At 44.3% G+C, this 25,465-nt stretch overlaps 1 protein-coding gene across 1 annotated transcript in view; it reads right to left on the bottom strand.

The window, feature by feature from the left end:
• Positions 1-25,465, bottom strand: part of KNTC1 (kinetochore associated 1) — a 318,233-nt gene that overhangs the window by 106,058 nt on the left and 186,710 nt on the right. The window contains exons 35-36 of the mRNA XM_030219253.1: positions 11,673-11,845; positions 1,235-1,332 (exon numbers count right to left, since the gene is read on the bottom strand). Of these exons, the coding sequence (XP_030075113.1) occupies positions 1,235-1,332; positions 11,673-11,845 (271 nt within the window). The remainder of the gene's footprint in view (positions 1-1,234; positions 1,333-11,672; positions 11,846-25,465) is intronic.

Here is a 25,465-nt window from a genome sequence, read left to right as displayed (position 1 = left end):
CCTCCCCCCTCTGAGTCCTTCACTGTTACAGAGCCAGCGATTTGATTTCGTGCTCTGCTGTTTTCCTTCACTGACTGTGTTACAGAGAGGGCGGGGCAGACACTCATAGGGAAACCGGATATCTCGCCCCCTTCACACTTCCGGCTGGAGGCTTCATAGAACGTTGGTTTTGCCTTTTATATAGAGAGATAATTGTATTCGCATTTGAGAAATAACAGAAAATGCTGTTGAAGACTGACTTGAAGAAGAAATAAATATATTATCACAGAACTGGAAAATGTTGGCACATTTAGACTGACTTCTGCATGAAGGTAGCTCTGCCCTAGTTATTTAATATCTTTCTTTTAAATAGCAGTAATAAACAATATTAAGTTCATTTTTACAATATACTACTGCATTCCACAAAACAAAAGGAGCAAGTTACCACAAACCATCTTTCTCTTTTGATCTAGGCACAGGAAAAAAAAAGATTTTAAATGCTCCAAGGTTTCAACCTTATTCATGTTTAATGTGGGATATAAACGTAATAAATAAGTAAATAAATAAATAGATAGATGAATGTTTTAGTGGCCCTTTACTCAGGAGAAAAAAATGTCTGCCCGAATACAACACATGCTAGGGAGTCCCTATAACCAGGCCCTCCAAATGACACACTGATTGCGATTTATAACAAATTACTGCTCTACCTATTAAGGTTATTCCATTATACTTCCTCTGTGTACATTCGTATGCTGCACAAGCTGGCATGTTTGCAAGTATAAGTGAGATCAAATAAAAATGCTACCAGCAATAAAGAACGACAATGTGGATGCAGCAGCTCATAGGTTTGTTTGATTTGTTATGAGTATACTTGAATGACGGCTATGTGGGAGAGAGGAAACAGAGACAAAACAAAGTGGCTTTAACTTTTTAATGTCATCCCGTCTCCTGTTTTTCTTCAACTTCATTGGTTTTTCCTCATTATGCCCAAACACTTACTATTAACAAGTACAATGTTACAGTGACATCTTGTGTCTGGCATCAACTTTCCACTCTCTATTTTATGTGTAGTCTGAGCCAGTCCCAGTTCAAGGGTTTGCAACAAGAATCAATTTCTTTCACAGCCCTATCACAGTGCTGCTGAGACACTGAGCTGGCCCAGCTGTCTCAATTTCAGCTTGATGTACCCTAGGTGCATGATTTAAACTTTTGAAAAGGGAATTTTTATAACTAAAGTAACCAAAGATGTCATTACTTTTGCTAAGAATCCATAGTCCTCTATTTGGCAGTGTCTATAATACTCCACTGCTGAGTGTGTGTATTTGCATAGCTCTTGGGCATCCAACAAAAGATCTGTTAAAACACAAACAAACAAACAAAAAAAAAAACAACAGAAAATGTAGATTAATATAGATAAATTAATTTCAATAAATGCATATGTATCAGCAATTTTATGTTTATAGGTTCTGAAAATTAACCTCTCTTATGAATCCCAAACAAATGTTTCTGGTACAAGAAGTTTTGTATGATACTAAGGACAAGTTAGTGTTTGAAATATTATATAGAACAGGAATATTAAAAGAGAATACTTGTCCTCGTTTACTAAGGCACACTAGCGGCTGCCGCGCAGCAATGCCAACACAGCCCATTCAAAGTGAATGGGCTATGTCAGCATTAGCACATGGCATTTTAAGGGATAGGAATATTAAAAGAGAATATTTGCCCCCCTGTTTACTAAGCTGCACTAGTGGCTGTCATGCGGAAATGCCAACACAACCAATTCAAAGTGAATGGGCTGTGTTGGCATTAGCGCACGGCAGCCGGTAGCGTGGATTAGTAAACTGAGGGGGGGGGGGGGGTGATTTATAATATTTTAATAGTTATAAGAAAAGTTATTCAATCACGTTTTTCTTTAACTCTTATAGTTAAAATGTTGTTCCAACAACATAAATTTTTTTTTTACAAGGACTAGAAGAATGGAAAGTGATTACATCAGTTATAAAAAGTAGCTTTTGAGGGGTACAAGGAAAGAACTCCAAGGGCCCTGTTTACTAAGTTGTGCCAGCGTATTTAGCGTGTGCTGTGTAGATGCCCATAGGAATATTATGGGCATCTACATGGTTAGCATGTGGTAAAAATGCTAGCGTGCCTCTAGTGCACGTTAGTAAACAGGGCCCCTAAATGTTGAAAATAAGTCTTAAGCAAGATTTGAAAAAATGTATTCCTGTTCAGACAATATGAAAAATCCCTCTGAAATTTCACGACACCCTGGGCTTCTTTTACAAAGTCGATTTAGCGATTCCCACGTGGTAAATGAGATGAAGCTCACAGAAATTGAATGGGCTTCTTCTCATTTGCTGCACCAAGAATCAGTAGCATGGCTTTGTAAAAGAGGCCCCCTATGATGTATAAAAATCAGTAGCTAAATCTGGATTTAAATTACTTGCCCTTTTAAACCCATGTTCAAGGTGTGCTACATTTCACAACAAAGGTAAGACCCTCTCCCTACAGGGCTCTCACTTTAAGGGGCTCTTTTCCTAAGCTGTGTCAGGTGCTAATGTGCACCTAATGCAGCTTTAAATGGCGTACTGCGAGACGAGCTCAGGCATTCTGTAGAAACTATCAAATGCGTGCGCGCTTTGTGCTAATTATTTTTAAGAGGTGTGTCAGGGGGCAGAGAGTGGGCATTTCTGCACTAATCACTTAGGGGGTCATTAACAAAGGTGCAGTAGCATTTTTAGCACATGCTAAATGCTAGAGATGCCCATAGGAATATATAGGCGTCTCTAGCATTTAGTGCACGCCTATTTTTAGTGTGCACTAAAAATGCTAGCATGCCTTTGTAAAAGGCCCACTTAGTGCAGCAAATTACTGTGCGCTAACTGGTAGCACATGGATAGTTGTGAGCCCTTACAACCTACAAAATGGGTGGCATAAAAATGCACATGCTTTTTCAAATGGCCGCAGACTAATGGCAAAATTAGCATATGCCAATTCAAACATAAAGGGAAACCTCAATATATTGTAAGCAAACCCAAAAAGAGGAGGGTAGATTAAATAAAAGAGGGAGAAGCCTCAAGAAGCTCCCTTCCATAAACAAAGGTATAATAGGAGCTAGGACTGCTTCACCACTGACAAAAAACCTCCTTTTTGGCAAATAGCCCGTTTTAACTAGACTTTAAATATTTATTTAAATATTCACTTAGCTTGGGCTGTGAAGTCACTCTTCTTCACTCAGATTGTTCAATGACCGTGGTTAACGTTGGCCATCGTTTCGCCAGGTCTGCGTCAGAACCATCAGTCAATATCAGAATCCGTTCAAACTACCGAACGGAAGTGAGCTTCTTGAGGCCTTTTCCTCCTTTATTTAATCTATCCCCCTCTTTTTGGGTTTGGTTACAATATATTGAGGTTTCCCTTTATGTTTGATTTGGTACTGTCCTAAGGTGAAATCCCATCCTCTAATTGAGAACATTAGCATACGGCCATTAATACAAAAATGTCATTTGTATGGCTGCAAGAAAAATGGCCTTAGCAAGCAGGAAAGACTCACTTAAGTAGAATGGCCCCTAAGTAGGTAACTAAAACAACAGGATGTAAAGTGACTTGTGAAGTACCCTCACTGGTAGAAGCTGGATTTGAACCTTGGCCTTCCTGGTTCTCAGTCCATTAGTCTAAATCAATAGGCCACTTGTCTATTCCATTCAGTCTATGTGATCATCATTGAATGTTTGCCAATGTCCATATATTTAATTGCATAAGAATCAGAGAATATAAAAATTAGTGTTTCAGGTTATATACACTGACCAGATTAACACACTTATTTTAGATGTAGAGCTTTGTTCCTCCCCCCCCCCCACCCCCCAAGATGACTGGTGCTGGTAAGCAGTATATTGATATGTTTATGTTTGTTTTTTAGTTTACATTTCTGACCAAGGTTTTATCTTGTTCCAATGTTTCAATAGTTGACAGTGCTGAGAAATCTGTTATGTGCATTTTTTTTAGAACTAAGGAAGTGAGGCATTTCTACATCTCTTTAGTTGGTATGGTATTAGTTCTCTTTCATGTGTTGACAATCTAAAGTATATATCCTCTGTCAGACCATGGTTTTTTTTAACCATTTTTATATATTTTTTAAAATTAATATGTAGTGCTGAGAGTGCTGTCACACCTTGAGAGACCAAGGTGTTTTTTTTTACCTCTTTACGTGATGTGTAGAGTTCTTGTTCATATTTTTCTATTACCCTTTCTCTGTATTGTCACTTTTTATTTCTTTTTATCTTGCTTACCACACATGGGCTTTCTAAATAGCATCTGCATGGGATTTTAAACATGTTATATCACACAGACTTGTTCCGTTAATTGTTTGTAGCTATTTATGGAATTTTATTCAAACTGAATTTTTTTTATCTATTATTATTATTACATTTGTACCCCGCGCTTTCCCACATAATGCAAGCTCAATGCGGCTTACATAGTAATTTGAAATACAAAGTTAATAGAATTTTAATAAAACAAGGCTTAGTAGTTTATGATAAGTTGAGCTAGACAATATATGACAGTATATAGATGCACTACTTATCTAGGCACATACCCACAACTGAACCCCTCATATTTAAAGTCTAGTTAAAACGGGCTGTTATTAATATTTATGTATTTTAGCAGTATACCCCTGAAGCAGCCCTTAACAGGGCAACATGTGGACTACATCGGGTTTGTTTGAATAAAGTTACTCCTTGAACTATGAATCTGGATCTGCTTTTTCTTGTGCTGCTGAAGATCTGAAGTGCCTCTCAATTACTTTGTGCCCAATTAAGTTCCATATATAGGTAAAATTTGGAGAGTAGGGGAGGGCAGTATCTGCCCCTAAGAGGCTGGTCCAAGGGCTGATCACGACAGCAGCAGTCTGTTGTTAGTGTGCATGGGCTAGAGTCTGAACCACTGTGTACACTGCTTCCCGGCCCTGCCTTTTCTTTGACTCCACATGGGAGATGGGGCCTGTCAGTAGAGCACATGTGGTTAATTCTCTGGCCTATATTGCCTTAACAGCAGTTTCTTGTGGCAAATTGGGTCTCAGACTGACCCCTACTGAAAAGAAAAATTAACTGTACATTAAACTCAATACAAGTTCTGCCACCTATTTATTTACCCCAACTGATTTTGTACCACCCATCTTGTTTCCGTCTATATGTCTACACTTGGCTGCTCGGTTACATAGTAAGACATCTCATTGTATTGCAGGAACAGCAATAGCATATTGAGACAAAGAGCATATTGAGCATAGGGAAGCCACTGCTTGCCCTGGGTTTGGTAGCATGGAATGATGCCACATTTTGGGTTTCTGCCAGGTACTTGTGATCTGGATTGGCCACTGGGGAATACTGGGCTAGATGGACCATTGTCTGATCCAGTATGGCTATTCTTATGTTCTTATCATATCTATATTATTTGAATATTCTTACATGCTATTATGGTATTGTTTGTATTGTACTGACATTTATTATATTTGTTATATTATTGTTCTACAGTGATGTTAAATGTGTATATTTCTGATATCGTTTCATGTTAGTCCTATTACTAGGTTTCAATTCACCATTTCTAAGTTTACCTTATTGCGCGTATTTATGCTTATATTTGCTTATTTTACTATTGTTATGCTGTTAACAAAGTTGTAAGGTGAAATTAGGCCTTACCTGCTAATTTTCTTTCCTCTAGACCCTCCAGACCGGTCAAGACGCTTGGGTTATGCTCGCCTACCAGCAGAGGGAGACTGAGAACACAAAACTTGAAACTATGTACTTATAACCTGTGCCTAGCCATCTATAGCCAGTATACACTTAGCAAAGCAGAGAATAAAAACACAACTCTGAAACTAAAAATCCCTGTACCTGGAAAACCCAAGGACAAGTACCAACAGTGTGCTGAACACAGACGAGACGTCACAGCGCCCCGCTCTGTAATGTCTTAGAGTCAAAGAATTCTCTCTGACCACACAAAACCTTAAAGGAATAGTCCTAGCAGAACACGGCTCAAAATACTGCTATCCATATACACGGCTCAAAATACTGAGGAATACTTCTGCGAAAAGAACGGGCGGGCTCTTGACCGGTCTGGAGGGTCTAGAGGAAAGAAAATTAGCAGGTAAGGCCTAATTTCACCTTCCTCATCAACCCTCCAGACCGGTCAAGACGCTTGGGACGTACCAAAGCAGTATCCCAACTAAGGGCGGGACCCTTGAAAAGCAGAAGACAACACAGCCGCTCCAAACCGGGCATCTTCTTTCGCCTGCACATCAAGTCTGTAATGCTTCACAAAGGAATGGATGGAGGACCACACCGCTGCCCTACAAATATCCTGCGGCGGAATAAAACTAGCTTCCGCCCAAGAAGCGGCTACTCCCCGAGTAGAATGTGCCTTAAGTAAAGAGGGTACTGCCCGACGCCTCAACAAATAAGCCGAAGCAATAGTCTCCTTCAACCATCTCGCCAGAGTAGCCTTGGAGGCAGCTTCACCTTTCTTGGGACCTCCAAACAAAACAAACAACCTGTCTGACGATCGAAAATCTTGGGTTCTGCTCAAATATGACCGCAAAACGCGTCGCACATCCAACTTAGCCAAACGACGCTGCAAGGGATCCCCGGCACGATCACCCAACACTGGCAACGAAATCACCTGATTGACATGAAAAGAAGACACCACCTTAGGCACAAAGGAAGGAACCGTGCGTAAAGTCACTTTCTCTTTGGCAAAGGACAGAAAAGGCTCTCTGCAAGATAAAGCCTGAAGCTCCGAAATCCTACGCGCTGAAGAAATAGCCACCAAAAAGACTGTCTTCAAAGTAAGGTCCTTACACGTAATGGAAGGCAAGGGTTCAAACGGCGGCCCCACCAGAGCCTCCAAAACCAAATTTAAATCCCAAGACGGAACCACCGGGCGGCGAGGCGGCCGAAGCAACTTCACTGCCTTCAAAAACCGCCCCACGTCCGGAGAAGCCGCCAAGGATACTCCCCGAACCTTACCTCTAAAACAAGACAAGGCTGACACCTGCACCTTCAGAGAGGAGAGCGAAAGGCCTCTATCCAAACCATCCTGAAGAAAATCCAACACTTCCACTGCCGAAACACGCAACGGGGCATAGCCCCGCTCCTGACACCAATTCTCGAAAATGCGCCACACCCGCACATATGCCAAGGAAGTAGACCTCTTACGAGACCGCAACATCGTATCAATCACCCTGGCCGAGAAACCTTTGCGTCTTAAACGGTGCCTTTCAAGAGCCAAGCCGTAAGCAAGAATGGAGAGGGGTCGGCCATCTCGATCGGCCCCTGAACCAATCTCACCCGAGGCCCCAGGGGAATCGGATCCTGCACCAGCAACCGCATCAGATCTCCGTACCACGGACGCCGGGGCCAATTGGGCGCTATCAGAACTACTAATCCCGAGTGACGACCGATCCGCTGAACCACGCGGCCCACCAGCGGCCACGGCGGAAACACGTAGAGCAACTGCTGAGTCGGCCACGGAAGGACCAGCGCGTCGATGCCCTCGGCCCGAGCATCTCTTCGACGACTGAAGAACCGAGAGACTTGTGCATTGGCGGACGACGCCATTAGATCCAACACCGGTCGACCCCACTGTAACACTATCCGCTCGAACACGGAGGGATGGAGAGCCCACTCTCCGGGATCCAACGTGTGCCTGCTCAGATAATCCGCGCTCACGTTGTCCACCCCTGCCACGTGCCCCGCCGAGAGACTCTGCAGATGAGCTTCTGCCCACACCAGCAACTCTGCTGCCTCTACCGCTAAACCGGGACTTTTCGTTCCTCCCTGTCGATTCACATACGCCACGGCTGTGGCATTGTCGGAAAGCACCCTGACTGCCTTGCCGTCTATCAGACTCTGAAAGGACCGAAGAGCCAACCGAATTGCACGCGTCTCCAGACGATTGATGGACCAACACGCCTCCTCCACTGTCCAAAGTCCCTGGGCCACCTGTCCCAGACAATGCGCCCCCCAGCCCATCAAACTCGCATCCGTAGTCATCACCACCCAATGTGGAGTGGCCAGCGGCATGCCTTTCGCTAGGTTTGGAGAATGGAGCCACCAGCTGAGACTGCGACGAACCACCTCCGACAGAGAGAGACTCTCCTCCAGATCCTGCGACTGAGGGGACCAACGAGGCAACAACGCACCCTGCAGCTGCCTCATATGCGCCCTGGCCCAGGGAACTACCTCTATTGATGCGGCCATCAGACCCAACACCTGAAGGTACTCCCGCGCCGACGGTGCCCTCTGGGCTCGGAAATGACGGATCTGAGCTTGCAGCTTGGACATGCGAGAGGGAGTCAAGAACACCCGGCCTCTCTTCGTGTCGAAACGGACTCCCAGATACTCGAGAGACTGCGACGGCACTAGGTGACTCTTGGCCAGATTGACAACCCAGCCCAGAGATTGCAAAAAGGACACCACCCGACCGGTGACCTCCTTGCTCTCCGACCTTGACTTGGCCCGAATCAACCAGTCGTCTAGATACGGGTGCACCAAAATGCCCTGCAACCGCAGAGCTGCTGCCACCACGACCATCATCTTGGAGAAGGTTCGAGGAGCAGTGGCCAGACCGAAGGGAAGCGCGCAAAACTGAAAATGTCTCCCTAGCACCACAAAGCGAAGAAAACGCTGATGCGCCTCCAGGATGGGGATGTGCAAGTACGCTTCTGTCAGATCTAGGGAAGTCAGAAATTCCCCTTCCTGAACCGCTACAATGACGGAGCATAACGTTTCCATCCGAAAGGAAGGAACCTTTAGGGCTGCATTGACCTTCTTGAGATCCAAAATGGGACGAAAGGCGTCCTCTTTTTTGGGAACCACGAAGTATATGGAATAACATCCCTTTCCTTTCTCTGCTGGAGGAACAGGTACTACAGCCCCTAAATCTACCAGGCGCGACAGAGTATCTCGGACCGCTCGCGCCTTGCGCCGAGAATGACAGGGAGACACGAGGAAGAAGTCGGACAGAGGTCTGTCGAACTCTAGCGCGTACCCGTCTCGGACTATTTGCAGCACCCACTGGTCTGACGTGATCTGGGCCCATCTCTGGTAAAACAAGCGTAAGCGAGCCCCCACGCGGACCAGAGGCTGGGCCCCCAAACCATCATTGAGAAGGACGGGACGCACCGGCCGCTCCCGAAGAGAAACCTCGCCCTCCACGACGGCCACCGCGAAAGGACTGGGTTCTCTGAAAGAAACGACCCCTAGTCCCACCAGAATATCTACCAGGCCGATACCGCTTAGCTTCCTGAAACCGTCCACGACCCGCGGATCCCCTAGAAGCCTTAGGGCGAAGCTCCGGAAGCCGAGGAACCTTAGCGTCACTAAGACCTCTCACCAACTTATCCAACTCTTCACCAAACAGCAAAGAGCCTTTAAACGGCAGCGAACACAACTTGGCCTTGGACGCAGCATCCGCCATCCAGCCTCTTAACCACAGGGCCCGACGAGCTGCCACCGCTAGAGACATGTTCTTGGCCGAGGCCCGCAACAAATCATACAGCGCATCCGCCAAAAAGGAGGACCCCAACTCCAACTTTGCCAGATCTTGAGTCAAAGAGGCTCTGTCCCCTGGCGGACTATCTAAGAGCCGCTCCGCCCAACGGAAACAAGCCCGCGCCACCAGACCTCCACAGACCGACGCCTGCAACGCCAGAGCCGACAAATCAAAACTGCGCTTTAGGAAAGTCTCCAATTTTCTGTCCTGAGGGTCTCGCAACGCAGCCCCTCCATCCACCGGAATCGCCGTAGCCTTAGTCACTGCCGTCACCACGGCATCCACGGTCGGAGGCCTGAAAGACCTGCGGCAGGGGATAAAGCTTAGCCATGGCCCGAGCTACCTTACATGGCGCCTCCGGCGCCTGCCACTCCTGAGTAATCATTTCTCTCAGATCCGCATTCATAGGGAAAGTACAAGACACCCGTCTGATCCCCTTAACCAACGGATCCTGCTTCCCGGCCTCTAACGGGGCTGCCGCCGGATCAAATTTAAGGGTCGCAACCACCTGATCAATCAGCTCTGATAATTCATCTCGCTGAAAAATGCGCACCACCGAGGGATCCTCCCCAGGCAGCGCAAGCTCCTTATCATAGCCAGCCAGCGACCCCTCCTGCTCTCCTAGGAGGCTAAAGTCACCCTCCGACTCCGGAGGCGAAAAATCTTCTAACTCCTCAGACCACTCTACACGTGGTCTCTTCGCGCTAGCCCCCCCCCGTCCCAAGACAAAGGGGCTCCGCTCGAGACGGCCCCGCCTGCCAAGCCTGAAATAAATTCCAAATGAAATCCGGGGGAAACCCGATCCTACCCAAGGCATCGCTCCCCGAAGGCGCTGAAAATTGACTGCCCTGCAGTCCCCCGACTCCGTCGGACCCGTGCAGCGCCGAATCCAAAATGGCGGCGGTTCCCGCCAAAAACGGAACCGCCGCAGGGCCGCTAGTCAAAGGCGCCGCAACCTCTGGGACGCAAGTCGCGGGAACCTCCGCCGCTAACACCGGCGGTACGGAGGATTGCGGCTTTGGCTCCCCGCAAAAACGACAAGTGCTGCCCACCGCGTCAACGCCCCGACGCGCACACGATCTACACCGAAGCGGTCTCCCTGACATCTTCGCGAAGCCCAGCTGACCGCCAAAACAAGTGCCTCAATAGTAAGAACAAAGAAAAAACTCACCCGAGCAGGAAAAACTCAGCGCCTTGACCACAGCTGAACAGCTCCGTCTCTCCGGAGTGCAGCTCCAATAGCTCTCCCCAGCGTTTGGGCCCGACACTTTTTTTTTTTTTTTTTCAATCAAACTTTACTGCAGCCTTTAATTTGAGCCTTGCTGCTGCTAACACCATCCGGCACTCAAGGCTGCAGTATACAAACTGCAGCCGAGGCACAAAGCTGCCCAAACGGAGAGCTAGACTGGGGGAGGGACCCGGCCACCCGGGTGTGACACCCCAAAGGGGACAATGACGGGCCCCAGCGGACCCGCAACCCCTCGCACACCAAAGTCTTCCAGGCACAGGGATCCACCAGAAATAGCACAGAAATAAAGGAAAACTCTGAAAATTAACTCAAAAACCTATCCAGATCGGACAAGCTGCACAGGCTGCCTGTCTACCCTCTGCTGAGACTGAGAAAATACTGGCTATAGATGGCTAGGCACAGGTTATAAGTACATAGTTTCAAGTTTTGTGTTCTCAGTCTCCCTCTGCTGGTAGGCGAGCATAACCCAAGCGTCTTGACCGGTCTGGAGGGTTGATGAGGAAGTTTTATATTAAACTGTACCTGCTGTATACCGCCTTAAATAAATCTCTTCATAAATATGGTTAAAAAATAAAAAAGGTCTATGGGGTAGAGTTGGGGAACAGGGGATACATGGTAGGAAGACAGAGAGAGAGAGAGAGAGAAAAAAAAAGATGGCAACCTTATACCCAACACATTTCAATCATGCCAGTCCACCCTTCCCCAACCCCTCAGAGGATACTGGGAGGGGGAGAAGAAAGGAACTGAATGCTCAGCATGCAGCATATATATTTAGTCCCTCTGTCCCTATTTCTTCTCTTCTTCCCCAATTAAGCAGTCATAGTCTGCTCATGGTTTCCCTCCCTGTTTTGCAAATATTTGCCAAGTGGTAAGCAAGCAAGCAAAAAGACTAGATTACCTGGACTGCACACTGTGGCTGCTTGGCAACATAACTCGTAAATCACAGCAGGGAGGTTCATTCCAGTCGGAATTACCATTGGAACGTTTGCTTCCAGCATGCTACACAGCTTTTGAGAAGCCAAAAACAGCAACTGTCCCATCTGTGCATTGCAATGATGTTCAAATAAATCTCTTTTGAAGGAAAAAAAATAATTCATCTTAACACTTTGAAATACATGGGAAGGGATTTTACATTTAGCTCACACCATTTTCAATTGTAGCTCAAGGTGAGTCCCTGGAGTGCTTATGATCTAAATTTGTACTTGAGGCAATTGTTAAGCGACTTGCCCAAGATCATAAAGAGCCACGGTGGAATTTGAACTGGGCTTCTCAGCCCATTGCTCTCATCATTAGACTATGCCACTTAGTAGGTCAGGCAGGACAGTCCTAGATACAAGGAATGCAAGGTTTTTCTATGTTGTAATCACTCCACTAATTCAAACTCCACCTTTTTCATACCATCAGTGTAATTTAATCTGATTTACTTGTATGTTCAGGCAATTTCAGTTTTAGTTTTGACCTGATGCCAGATTTAAGACTTTGGATGCCATAAGCAAGATCAAGCAGTCTTCTTCTTTAGTCTGGGAACTGGCACCCTATGCAATTGCCTTTGTTGGCTATGCTAAAATCCAAGCCTGACCTGATAAAGGGAATACAATTCCTGAAAGATAGCCAAGACATTCCAATAAAAAAAGATGGTAGTGTACAATTCTGTTTGTTCACCTTTATTTCTATACTGTAGTAAAACCTCCAATGTAGTTATTGCAAATCGGGTCCAATATTCAGCCACCGGCGATCACTGTTTTATTGACCGCTGCCAGCGTTATTCCTGGAAATTCAATGCCAGGCAATGTCTGGGCTCTGGCACTGAATTTCCAGATATACTGAGCTGGCGAAAACAAAACCGGTTAAGAGCAATATTCAGCACTTAACTGGCTATGGTGAACCGCATAAACACAGAACTGACTTTTATGTGGTCCTATCTATACGGTTACCGTGGCCATTTAAATGCTGAATATCGGCGATTAACCAGCCAAATGATAACTCAGCCTCTGGAACGCCTCCAAAATAGCTGGTTTTGTGTTGGGTACTAACTAATCGGACAATTTCAGTGGCATTATCCAGTCAAATGTCGCTGAATGACTGGTTAGCCCCGAACAAGTGATTTAGCAGGCCAGGAGACATTTATGACCAGTTAAATCGCTTTGAATATTGGCCTCAATATGTATTATTTATTTAGTCAAAGGGTGTAAATAGCAGTGCCTCCTAGCTAGTCAGAAAAAAAAAGGACTAACGTTGGCTGCACACTCTGTCCCTCAAGGACTAAACAATGTCTTCCTCAAGTTGATCACCTTTTATCATCTATCTAAACTCCTGTTACTCTACCTTATCTGACTATATGTTGTTCCACCTCCTCTTGTCCCCTTTGTTGTCAGTTAAGATGTTTTAATGTGCATGTGAAGATACAGTGTGTTTTAAGCCTGTAAAATGTATTAGATATTTTCCTATTTTTAATTATATCTTGAAGTGTATTTCTCCTATTTGGCCAGCAGTGGTGTTTCTTTGCTGTAAAGCTGTTATAGGGAACTGAATGTTCTTTTTCTTTAACACAAGCAAACAGCAGTATACTTTCAAATCTTGTTGACTGGGCTCTGATTGACCCAGGAGCTCATTTCCTTTAGAGTGTACTGATTTTGCCTTCAGTCTTAGCCTGGAAGAAAGAGACGGATCTCATTGCTAAAGCTCTGTGAACAATTATATGTCCTGATCTTCCTAGGTAGTGTTTAGCCAGTATGCAAATGCTTAGTTAGTATTATAATTGATTCACATTTCAGTTACCTGTTATTGTTTGCCAACTGCACATTTTGTCCACTGTTTCAAGTTCTGAGAATAAACACAATTGTGTGTAATTGTCCATGCCTGCCACGTACACTAGTATTTTGTAAAAACAAGTAGTAGTGGAGGAGTAGCCCAGTGGTTAGCGCAGTGGACTTTGATCTGGTGAACTGGGTTTGATTCCCATTGCAGCTGCTTGTGACTTTGGGCAAGTCACTTAGGGGCCAAAAAAAGAAACGGCCATGCAGTAAGTTTGCACTTGCTGTGCGGCCATTTCAGGGGAAGCACTTACTGCCACCCACTGAGGTGGCAGAAAGGGCTCCCGTGGTAACCCAGGAGTCCTGCAGAAATAAAATATTTCTGCTAGCACCGGAAATGGTGTTTGCTGGGGGTGGAACTACTGCCAGCACTCGTGTTGGATCAGCAGTAGTTCCAGCTTGCCACATGACAACCCTTTAATAAAAGGTCCCTGAATCCTCCATTGTCCAAGGTACAAAATAAGTACCTGTATATAATATGTAAACTGCTTTGATTGTAACCACAGAAAGGCAGTATATCAAGTCCATCCTCTTTCCCCTTAACAAAGGCACCCTAAAAGTCCCTTTAACTAGGTTCCCCATATTAAAATTAGCTCCTAATAGGCCTGCTGGTGTTATATGAATTGTGTATCTTGAGTGCGTATCTACATCATATGCAGAACAGATAAAATATGCAGAGTATATGCTTTCAAGGTTAGAACAAGGAATCTGGGGAGTCATTTTTAGACACATTCAGTTTACATGTACTAAAACTGGGGTGGGCAACCACAGTCCTCAGGGGCTATAACTCAGTCGGGTTTTCAAGATTTCCTCAATGAATATGCATGAGATGTATTTGTATACATCTTCAAATTCTTGCTCAAAGCCCACCTCTTCAATGTCGCCTTCAGCACTTAACCACCATACCTCTATTCAGGAAATCTAGACTGCCCCAACTTGACATTTCATCCTTTAGATTGTAAGCTCCTTTGAGCAGGGACTGTCCTTCTCTGTTAAATTGTACAGCGCTGCGTAACCCTAGTAGCGCTCTAGAAATGTTAAGTAGTAGTAGTAGTTTGTTCTGCCTGTCTGGACTGATAAAAAATCCTGGTGGTTTTTGTGTTGGGTCTGTGAGTGCTTTCTGGGAATTGTGAGACCACTGGGAGTGTGGCCCCAGTAATCTAGAAATCACTGGGGATAATTTTGAGAGCGGGAGACTTGCCCAGAGGTGGTTGCCACCCAGTTGGTGGGAAGAGGGTGCTAGTTTAGAGCATAAGCGGCAGGTGCAGGCGGACCTGAGCTGTGCTGGGGATAGACCCTCTAAGTGGCTGCGGGGTAACCTCAGGCAGGTGGCTAGGCATTTTGTGGCAGTGTACTCTTATTTGAACATTTTCTATTGTAATTGTTTATTGCCTATGCCTGGCTTATACTTGCTGTAAACCCACTTGGGTGAATTTCTTCATAAATCCAAATCAATCAATCAAGAGGTACAACTGAATTTTACTGCAAAAACTACAAGCCTTATTGCAGTATAGGAAAGAGAAACTAGTAAAAACCATATCCTTTTAAAACTGCCTCGCCCCCCCAATGGTGAATGTAAGTATGTGTACTTTTCCCAGCATGCACAATTTTACCCACCCACAAAACAGAAAACAGTTTGGGGAAGGAAAGGTATGCAGAAGACTTGCATATTGAAAGCCAGTGCACACATTCATGGTGTTTCTCTTTGAGAATGGCCCTGTGAGCACCATGGATAATTGGAATATTACCCCCATTATTTACTTAGCTACAGTTGATAAGCTAATGGTATCTTCTGCCTACCACTATCCCATATTCTCCTCACTATGCCTCTGTCACTTATTGAGGGCTTTGAGAACCATCATCCAAAAAATGATACATGTTATAAAGAAAAGGAAGAGAAAGGAGAGATGTAGAGCCTTAATCCTTTATAAGGCACAGAATGATTTAGAAAAAGGAAAACGTTTGATTTTGTTTCCTTGAGTCCAACCAGACCAGTCCGGAAGGCATGAGTGTGTCTGTCAGCCAGTAAATTGAGAGAGACTTAAGAGGTTTGAACTTTATGCTATAAAAGGTTCTGCACCAGCACAGTCCACCAGTATAAGAACAGAAGCGATGCGTTGCCCAGTCCATCTAGCCCAGTATTCTGTTTCCAACAGTGACTAATCCAGGTCACAGGTTCCTGGTGACCAAAATTTCATGCCACTTAACCCTAAGGATAAGCAGTGTCTTCCTCAGGTCTACCTTAATAACAGTTTATGGACTTTTCCTCCACGAATTTGTCCAAACCTTCTTTAAACCTAGCTATATTAACTGCTTTTACCACTTGCTCTGGCAATCAGTTCCAGAGCTTAAATATACATTGAATGAAAAGACATTTTCTCCTACTTCCTTTAAATGTAACATCATGGAGTGTTTCTTAGTCTTTGTACTTTTTGAAAGAGTAAACAATTGAGTCATGTTTACTCATTCCATTACACTCAGGATTTTATAGGTATCTATTATATTTCCACTCAGCCATGTCTCCTTCAAGCTGAAGAGCCCTAACCTTTTTAGCCTTTCCTCATATAAGAGTTGTTCCACCCCCTTAGTTATTTTGGTGGCCCTTCTTTGTACATTTTCCAGTTCCAATGTATCTTTTTTGAGATACAGCAACTAGAATTAACATTGAATTACACTTGATATACTGCACAATCCAAATTAAGCATCGCTACGGGGTGGCATTGCCACTCCAAAAAAATGGCTTGCCACTCCTTTGCAACCCCAGTTTTACATGCACTTTGACATTTCTCTCTCTCCTTCCCCTTTTGTCTTTCCCATCTCCCGTCGGTGGTTCTCCAGCATTCCTGCTGGCAGCATCAAAAAAGGAAAGCAACCACCTCTAGCTGGCCTCGGAAGTGTTCCCTCTGCTTTGTCCCGCCTCCTCCGACACAACTTGCTGTGTCCTGCCGGAGGCAGGTTGCGTTCCTTTTTGATGCAGCTGGCAGCCCATAGGAATGCTGGAGGTTTTGCTTGAGTTTCATATCCTCCTCTTACTGAGAGGTATTGGAGGATATGCATACAGAGTCTCTTTCTCCAATGTAGGTGAAAGACATTTGACACTAGTCTGCCGTGTGACCTGAGCCTGGACCAGAACTGGGGGACTTTGTTGAGACCTCCATCAAGGGGGTGTCCCACACTTGGAAGATCTTGCGGGCTATGCCCATGTTGAGAGACTATTATTGCGGTTGTGAAACCCTGCTCAGTCTGTCCACCAAGCAGTTGTCCTTTCCTGGTAGGAATGAGGCTTGGAGACCATTCCATACAGGAGGGCCCACTGCTTCCTGACACAAAAGGTAGGATCCTGTACCACCTTGCTTGTTTACATAAGACTATTGCAACCCGGTTGTCCATTTGAATGGGAATAACTTGGTTTTGTGGCCAATCTCTGAAAGCCTTTAGAAGAGCATGAGTCAAATCTGGAGGAACCTGGTTCACATCTGCTAGATTTCCAGACGTCTGAGACTACTGGGAAGCTAAGGTCTACTGGGTCTCTCTCAAACGGAGCTGTGCCAAGGGTGTGATGTGTACTGTTGAGGCCATGTGACCTATCAATCTCAACATTTACCAAGCTGTGACCTGCTTGCTGCTTCTGACTTGTAAGGCGACTGTTGATAAGGTCTCTGCTCTCGCTTGTGGAAGAAATGCCTGAGCTTGCAATGTATCGAGCAGGGCTCTGATGTATTATAATCACTCGACCGGAAGAAGGTGAGATGGGGTAGTTTATGAAGAACCCTAGTAGCTCCAACACACAAATAGTTAGTTGCATTGACTTTGTCACCCTCTCCTTTGATGTGCTCTTGACCAGCCAATCGTCCAGATAGGGAAACACAAATACTCCCAGTCTGCGCAAATACACCGCTACTACCGCTAGACACTTAGTGAATATTCTGGGATCTGACGCAAGGCCAAATGGCAGAATGCGGTACTGGTAGTGGTGTTTCCCTATCCAGAATCTGAGATACTTTCTGTGACTGTGAAGTGTCGAAATGTGGGTATAGGCATCCTTTAAGTCCAGGGAGAATAGACAAACGTTTTCCTGAATTGTGGGGAGAAGCATGCCCAAGGAAATCATCCTGAACTCTTCTTTGACTAGGAAGTTGTTTGGGACCTTAGCTCTAGGAGGGGACAAAATCCCCCCATTTTTTGGGCACAAAAATCTCGTCCCTGCTAATTTTAGAATTATTGCACAGGCAGTTTTACTTCTTCATCTAGACTATTTTAATTCCTTGTTTTGTTCTCTTACGCTTGAAGCATAGAAAGAGGCTTCAACAGCTTCAAAATACTACAGGGTAATTTTTAGTGTGGGGAAATACTCGGACGCTACTCTATTATTAACTGAATTACAATGGTGAAAAATTTAAAGTTGAATTTATTTTAAACTTGCCTGTTTGTTTTTTAAGAGCTTATATGGGCTGAATTCAGATAATGTTAGTAAGCTCCTGATTATTTCAAGTAGTAAATCTTATTCTAGAAGCAGGAAATGATGAATGTTGGATTTTCTATCTTTGAGGAAAATTAATCGTAAACTTATTAGAGAACGCTCTATTAACTTTCAAAGCATTAGGTTTTGGAACAGTATTCCAGTTAATCTACATCATATATTTTATTTAGGAAGTTATTGAAAACCTATTTGTCTTATTTGGGTAATTACTAAGTTTTGTAATGGATCTTTATATATAGATTTTGGAAATTGTATGTAAATTCCTTCTAAATGTTGACGTTATGTCTTATTCCAATCTGCTTCGTAACTAGTGTTAAAGGTGGACTAGAAATATGCAAATACAATACTTCATCCCCTAATGGTACGGGATTGACAGCATTGGCCTGTAGAAGGGCAGAGATTTCCTCCTACTTGTGCCAAGAGCTGATGTATGAAGTTCTCGGTGGGCAATTTGGTGGTCTTTGATGCCAATGCGGGGTGTAACTGAGATGGACTATTTGAAGAACCCACAGGTCGGAGATTATAAGGGGCCACCTGTTCAGCCACTCCCTTACAGGTAAGCCGTCCACGACTGTTACTTTGAATGCAACTTATGCTCTCCTGGAGTCAGTCAAAAGCTCAATCTTTGCTTTGACTGGGGGGCTGCTGGGGCTTCTGAGGGCAGGACTGGAAAGACTGAGAACACTGGGCCTGTGGGTTCTGGGCAGATCGAGAAGGGAATGGAAATCTACGCCTGTGAGAGTAGTAGGGTCGTTGCCTAGGCCCACTTTTAAACCTCCTAGAAGAAGAGGCGGCAGTTGGAGGTTGCTGAGGCAGGGTTTGGATGGAATCAGTATGTTTCTTGATGTGGTCCCTGACCTCTTCTACCTCATCTCCAAACATATTGTCATCTTGGAAAGAAACGTCCACCAATCTCTCCTGAACTGCTGCTTCAAGGTCAAAGATACACAGCCATGAGACTCTTCATATCCCCACACCCATGGCGGAGAGTCTGGACTAGAGAGCTGAATGGGAATCCCCTCCAGGTTTGCGGGGATCCCATGGGGTAGACAGAGGTCCACTGAGGACTGAGGAGAGACATGATGAGGTCTATAAAATAATAAGTGGAGTGGAACGGGTAGACATGAATCGCTTGTTTAATCTTTCCAAAAATACTAGGACTAGGGGGCACGCAATGAAGCTAGAAAGCAGTAAATTTAAAATGAATCAGAGAAAATATTTCTTCACTCAATGTGTAATTAAACTCTGGAATTCACTGCCAGAGAATGTAGTAAAAGCAGTTAGCTTAGCAGGGTTTAAAAAAGGTTTGGACGGCTTCCTAAAGGAAAAGTCCATAGACCATTATTAAAATGGACTTGGGGAAAATCCACTGCTTATTTCTAGAATAAGCAGCATAAAATGTATGTACTGTTTTGGGATCTTGTCAGGTACTTGTGACCTGGATTGGCCACTGTTGGAAACAGGATGCTGGGCTTGATGGACCTTTGGTCTGTCCCAGTATGGCAATAGCAATGATTTACATATGCACAATAAGAAGTTACGTCTGAGGAGAGCGGGACACAGCAGAGGGAAGAGGCCAGGGCCAGTCACAGGCTGTATATGTAACTCACTGCTAGTGCCCTCTACAAAGGAAAAACACATTAAGGTACACTATTGGGAGGGGGTTGAGAGAGAGTGGGAAGATGCTAGACCGGGGGGGGGGGGGGGGGGGGGGGGGGAGAAGAGAAATGCTGGACAATGAGAAAGGGAGGTACATAGAGCCAATGCTGGCAAGGGGAGGTCATCGATGCAGAGGTAGGGGATGCCAGAGCAACAGTTGACTCAGCGTGTCACACCACCTTGAGCTGGCACTGATAAAATGGAATATCTTCCTATCCCAACTCCTGCACAAGAACTTGAACAACTGCTCCCAAAGTGAGTAACCTGTCCAGGGTGGGCCTGACAGCCTCATCTTTTTGTGGAAGTGCGACAAGGACAGTTGTTATGAACCCTGCACCTACATCTTAGATTTTGTGGGACATTGCTTTTCTTCAGATTCAGCCTGTATAAGAGATGGACAAATTCTAACATGTAACCTCATCACATCCAGGACCCTGTGGTCATTTGTAAATTGGGGTCCAATCTTCCAAACATTCTGATAGCCAATCTCCTATCCACTCTGCTGAGGAGTGAACCGTCAAGACTTCATTGTGAAGGCCTGGAGGTTCCCGAAGACTTTTATGGTCAGAACAAAAAGGAGGTTAAGTTATTCTGAAATTAGGAATGCTGTGAGTAACCTATTCTAGAGGGAAGGTATCTCTTGCATCTACTTTGAGTTCCTTGACAAGAACCTTGTGACTTGTCCTCCAGCATCCTGTGCAGCCTTGCCTCTACATAATCCTTGACAATCTTTTCCAATCCTTCTCCAAAAAAGTAGCTTAAGCCATAAGGGAAGTCTACTAGGTTTAGTCTTGAGGCACTAACTGCTGACCAATTTTGTAACCCAAAGAGTCTTCTAGTTGAAACACAACACTCCTTAGATCTGGCTGATGTCCTGATCGAGAAATATAATGTGTTAGCTACACAAACAATGCTTGACTCTAGATGAGAAACTCTTATTGGGTCTTCCTGCTCAGATGCATTCACTGATCACTGAAGCCAGCATAAGCATGGCCTAGACATATAAAGCACTGCATATTGCAGCTTGAAGACCTAAAGTTGCTACTTAAAATGCCTGTTGCTTCCTATCTTTTAAATCTTTTAAAGCTATTCCATCTTCTACTGGAATAATTGCCTTCTCGGTTACTGCACTCACCAAAACATCAACTCTGAGCAAGTTGAACTGCACTTTCTCTTCAGGAAGGAGAGGACAGAGCTTACCCATAGTTCTCTTCCCACTAAGTCCCTAAAGAGAACTATTCAATTCTGCAGAGAAAAGTGCCTAGATGGTCCGGTGAGGCAGGAAAACCTTAGGTTTACAGATATCTTTAGGATAGATTCCCCAGAAGAAGTGGACTCTTTTACTGCTGGTTTGTAATACTTAATGCTTCCAGGGCCAGAGAAAGTGTTGCTGGGAGTTCTTTCCTTTTCAATAGGCAAACCACCGTAGGGTCATCCCCTTCAGCATATGGAATCTCTCCTTCTTCCAAAGGATCAGCAAAGGAGCTTCTGCCTAAGGTAGCGGATGCACTCTTATCAGTTTGAACCTCTATCCATTGAAGCTGCTAAACAAACCTCAGAGTCCTCTAAATTAGCCAATTTGTCCACTTTGCTTGAATTCAATTTTCTGTATCAATGTGATCCACGAGGACAGATACAACAAATAAAGTCTGACAGCAACACATATATAAAAGCAAGACAAATTCTAGAGAAATGACCCCCCCCAAACAACTACTGCAAGGAGGCTGCAGTCTCTGTATTCTGAGTCACCTCTTGTAATGGCTGATTCAGACGAGAAGCATGTCCTGCAAAATCTGAGATGTAGAGGTAGGGGTTAATAATAACTGTTCAGTACTCTGAGGTAAAATGGTAATTTCTTCTACCACTTTGTGAGTTACCGGAACATTGGAGGGTAACCCATGTAATGCCGATATTTAAAAAAGGTTCTAGAGGGGATCCGGGAAATTATAGACCAGTGAGCCTGACGTTGGTGCCGGGCAAAATGGTAGAGACGATTATAAAGAACAAAATTACACAGCATATTCAAAAGCGTAGATTAATGAGACAAAACCAACATGGATTTAGTGAAGGGAAATCCTGCCTCACCAATAAGCACAAAAGCACCGCCATAATGGGAAAAGACCAAGGGTCCAGCAAGCCCAGCATCCTGTTTCTGACAGCGGCCAATCCAGTCTTCAAGAACCCGGCAACCCCCCCCCCCCCCAAAAAAACCCCCCAAACTATTTAATAATGTTCAATGGACTTTTCCTCCAGGAATCTGTCCAAACCCCCCTTAAACTCCGTAAGGCCAGCTGCTGTCACTAAATTCTCCGGCAACGAGTTCCAGAGTCCAACTACACGCTGAGTAAAGAAAAACTTTCTCCTATTTGTTTTAAATCTACCATATTCTTGCTTCATCTTGTGTTCCCTGGTTCTATTACTGTTTGAAAGTGTAAACAAACACTTCACATCTGTTTGCTCTACTCCGCTCATTATCTTGTAGACTTCTATCATATCACCACTCAGCCGCCTTTTCTCCAAGCTGAAGAGCCCTAACCTTCTCAGCCTTTCCTCATAGGGAAGTCGTTCCATCCCTTTTATCATTTTCGTCGCCCTTCTCTGCGCCTTCTCCAATTCCTTTATATCTTTTTTGAGATGCGGCGACCAAAATTGGACACAATATTCGAGGTGCGGTCGCACCATGGAGCGATACAACGGCATTATAACATCTTTGAATTTGTTTTCCATCCCTTTCCTAATAATACTCAACATTCTGTGTGCTTTCTTAGCCGCCGCAGCACACTGAGCAGAAGTTTTCAACATCTTATCAACGATGACTCCGATCCCTTTCTAGGTCTGTGATTCCTAACGCGGAACCTTGCATGACATAGCTGTAATTCGGGTTCCTCTTACCCACATGCATCACTTTGCACTTGTCAACATTGAACTTCATCTGCCACTTGGACACCCAATCCCCCAGTCTCGCGAGGTCCTCCTGTAATCTTTCACACTCCTCCTGCGACTTGACGACCCTGAATAACTTTGTGTCATCTGCGAATTTAATTACCTCACTAGTTACTCCCATCTCTAGGTCATTTATAAATATGTTAAAAAGCAGCGGTCCCAGCACAGACCCCTGACGGACCCCACTAACTACCCTTCTCCATTGAGAATACTGACCATTCAATCCTACTCTTTGCTTCCTATCTTTCAACCAGCTCTTAATCCATAGTAATACCCTACCTCCTATCCCATGACTCTCCAGTTTCCTCTGGAGTCTTTCATGAGGCACTTTGTCAAACGCCTTCTGAAAATCCAGATACACAATATCCACCGGCTCCCCATTGTCCACGTTTGTTCACCCCCTCAAAAAATGCAGTAGATTGGTAAGGAAAGACTTCCCGTCACTAAATCCGTGCTGACTTTGTCTCATCAGCCCATGTTTTTGTATGTGCTCTGTAATTTTATTCTTAATAATAGCCTCTACCATTTTGCCCGGTACCGACGTCAAACTCACAGGTCTATAATTTCTCGGATCTCCTCTGGAACCTTTTTAAATTATTGGCGTAACATTGGCTACCCTCCAGTCTTCCGGTACCACACCTGATTTTAGGGATAGATTGCAATATTTGCAGCCTGAGTCAAGGTTCTAATTAATATACAGTGCTACCCCTCCTCCAATCCTATCTATCCTATCTGTACAATATAATTTGTAGCCCGGTATGACTGTGTCCCACTGGTTATCTTCCTTCCACCAGGTCTCAGATATGCCTATAATATCCATTGTGTGCAATGTATTCCAGCTCTCCCATCTTATGTCACAGGCTCCTTGCATTTGTGTATAGACATTTCAATGCATGCTTGTTGCTCAGTTTTATATCACGTTTAACACATGGCATTATTAATATGTTATCTTCTGTCTGGTTGTTATTAATTTTACTTTTCTTTGAAGGGGTGAACAAACGTGGATAAAGGTGAGCCGGTTGATATTGTGTATCTGGACTTTCAAAAGGCGTTTGACAAAGTACCTTGTGAAAGACTCCAGAAGAAATTGGAGAGTCATGGGATAGGAGGTAGTGTCCCTATTGTAGATTGAAAACTGGTTAAAGGATAGAAAACAGAGAGTAGGGTTAAATGGTCAGTATTCTCAATGGAGAAGGGTACATAGTGGGGTTCCTCAGGGGTCTGTGCTGGGACCGCTGCTTTTTAACATATTTATACATGATTTAGAGATGGGAGTAACTAGTGAGGTAATTAAATTTGCTGCTGACACAAAGTTATTCAAAGTTGTTAAATCGCGAGAGAATTGTGAAAAATTGCAAGAGGACCTTACGAGACAGGGTGTCTAAATGGCAGATGATGTTTAATGTGAGCAAGTGCAAAGTGATGCATGTGGGAAAGAAGAACCCAAACTATAGCTACGTAATGCAAGGTTCCACGTTAGGAGTCACCGACCAAGAAAGGGATCTTGGCATTGTTGTTGATGATACGTTGAAATGCTTTGCTCAGTGTGCTGCGGTGGCTAAGAAAGCAAATAAAATGTTAGGTATTATTAGGAAAGGAATGGAAAACAAAAGTGAAGATGTTATAATGACTTTGTATTGGTCCATGGTGCAACCGCACCTAGAATATTGTGCTCAATTCTGGTCACCGCATCTCAAAAGAGATATAATGGAATTAGAAAAGGTACAGAGAAGGGCGACAAAAATGGTAACAGGGATGGGACGACTTCCCAATGAGGCTAAAGCGCCTAGGGCTCTTCAGCTTGGAGAAGAGATGGCTGAGGGGAGATATGATAGAGGTCTATAAAATAATGAGTGGAGTGGAACAAGTAGATATGAATCATTTGTGTACTCTTTCCAAAAGTACTAGGACTAGGGGGAATGCAATGAAGCTACAAAGTAGTAAATTTAATACGAATCTGAGAAAATGTTTATTATATTTATTTATTTATTACAGTTGTATCCCACATTTTCCCACCTATTTGTAGGCTCAATGTGGCTTACATAGTTCCGGAGAGGCGTTAGCAGGCAACAAATACAAAGTGATGTTGTGATAAGATAAAGTTCATGTGGCACAGCCACATTAGAGAATCGTCTAACGGAATAGTTGGGTTTTGTCCATTACGTACTTTAGTTATGTTGTGTTGCAGGGATCAGGCATTTAAGTTGGATCGATGGGGTATGCCTTTTTGAACAGGTTAGTGTTTAGTGATTTCTGGAAGTTTAGGTGGTCGTGTGTCGTTTTTAAGGCTTTTGGTAATGCGTTCCACAGTTGTGTGCTTAAGTAGGAAAAGCTGGATGCGTAAGTTGATTTGTACTTAAGTTCTTTGCAGCTTGGGTAATGTAGGTTTAGATAAGTTCGTGTTGATTCTGATGTGTTTCTAGTTGCTAAGTCGATTAGGTCTGTCATGTATCCCGGGGCTTCACCATAGATAATTTTGTGAACCAGAGTGCAGATTTTGAAGGCAATGTGTTCTTTGATTGGGAGCCAATGTAGCTTTTCACGAAGGGTTTTTGCACTTTTAAATCGCGTTTTTCCAAATATCAGCCTAGCTGCCGTGTTTTGAGCGGTCTGGAGTTTCTTTGCATCCTGCATAAATTCCGTTGCAGTAGTCTACGTGGCTTAGTACCATTGATTGTATTAGGCTGTGAAATGTTTCCCTCGGTTAGAATTGTTTCAAGCGTTTGAGTTTCCACAATGAGTGATGCCACTTGGCTTTCAAGTGTTAGGTTGCGTTCTATTGTAACGCTGAGGATT

This window comes from Microcaecilia unicolor, chromosome 11 (genome assembly GCF_901765095.1).
Source record: "Microcaecilia unicolor chromosome 11, aMicUni1.1, whole genome shotgun sequence".
Taxonomy (NCBI): Eukaryota; Metazoa; Chordata; class Amphibia; order Gymnophiona; family Siphonopidae; genus Microcaecilia; species Microcaecilia unicolor.
The sequence above is the reverse complement of the archived record's forward strand: the minus strand, read 5'-3'. Positions and strand labels throughout refer to the sequence as shown.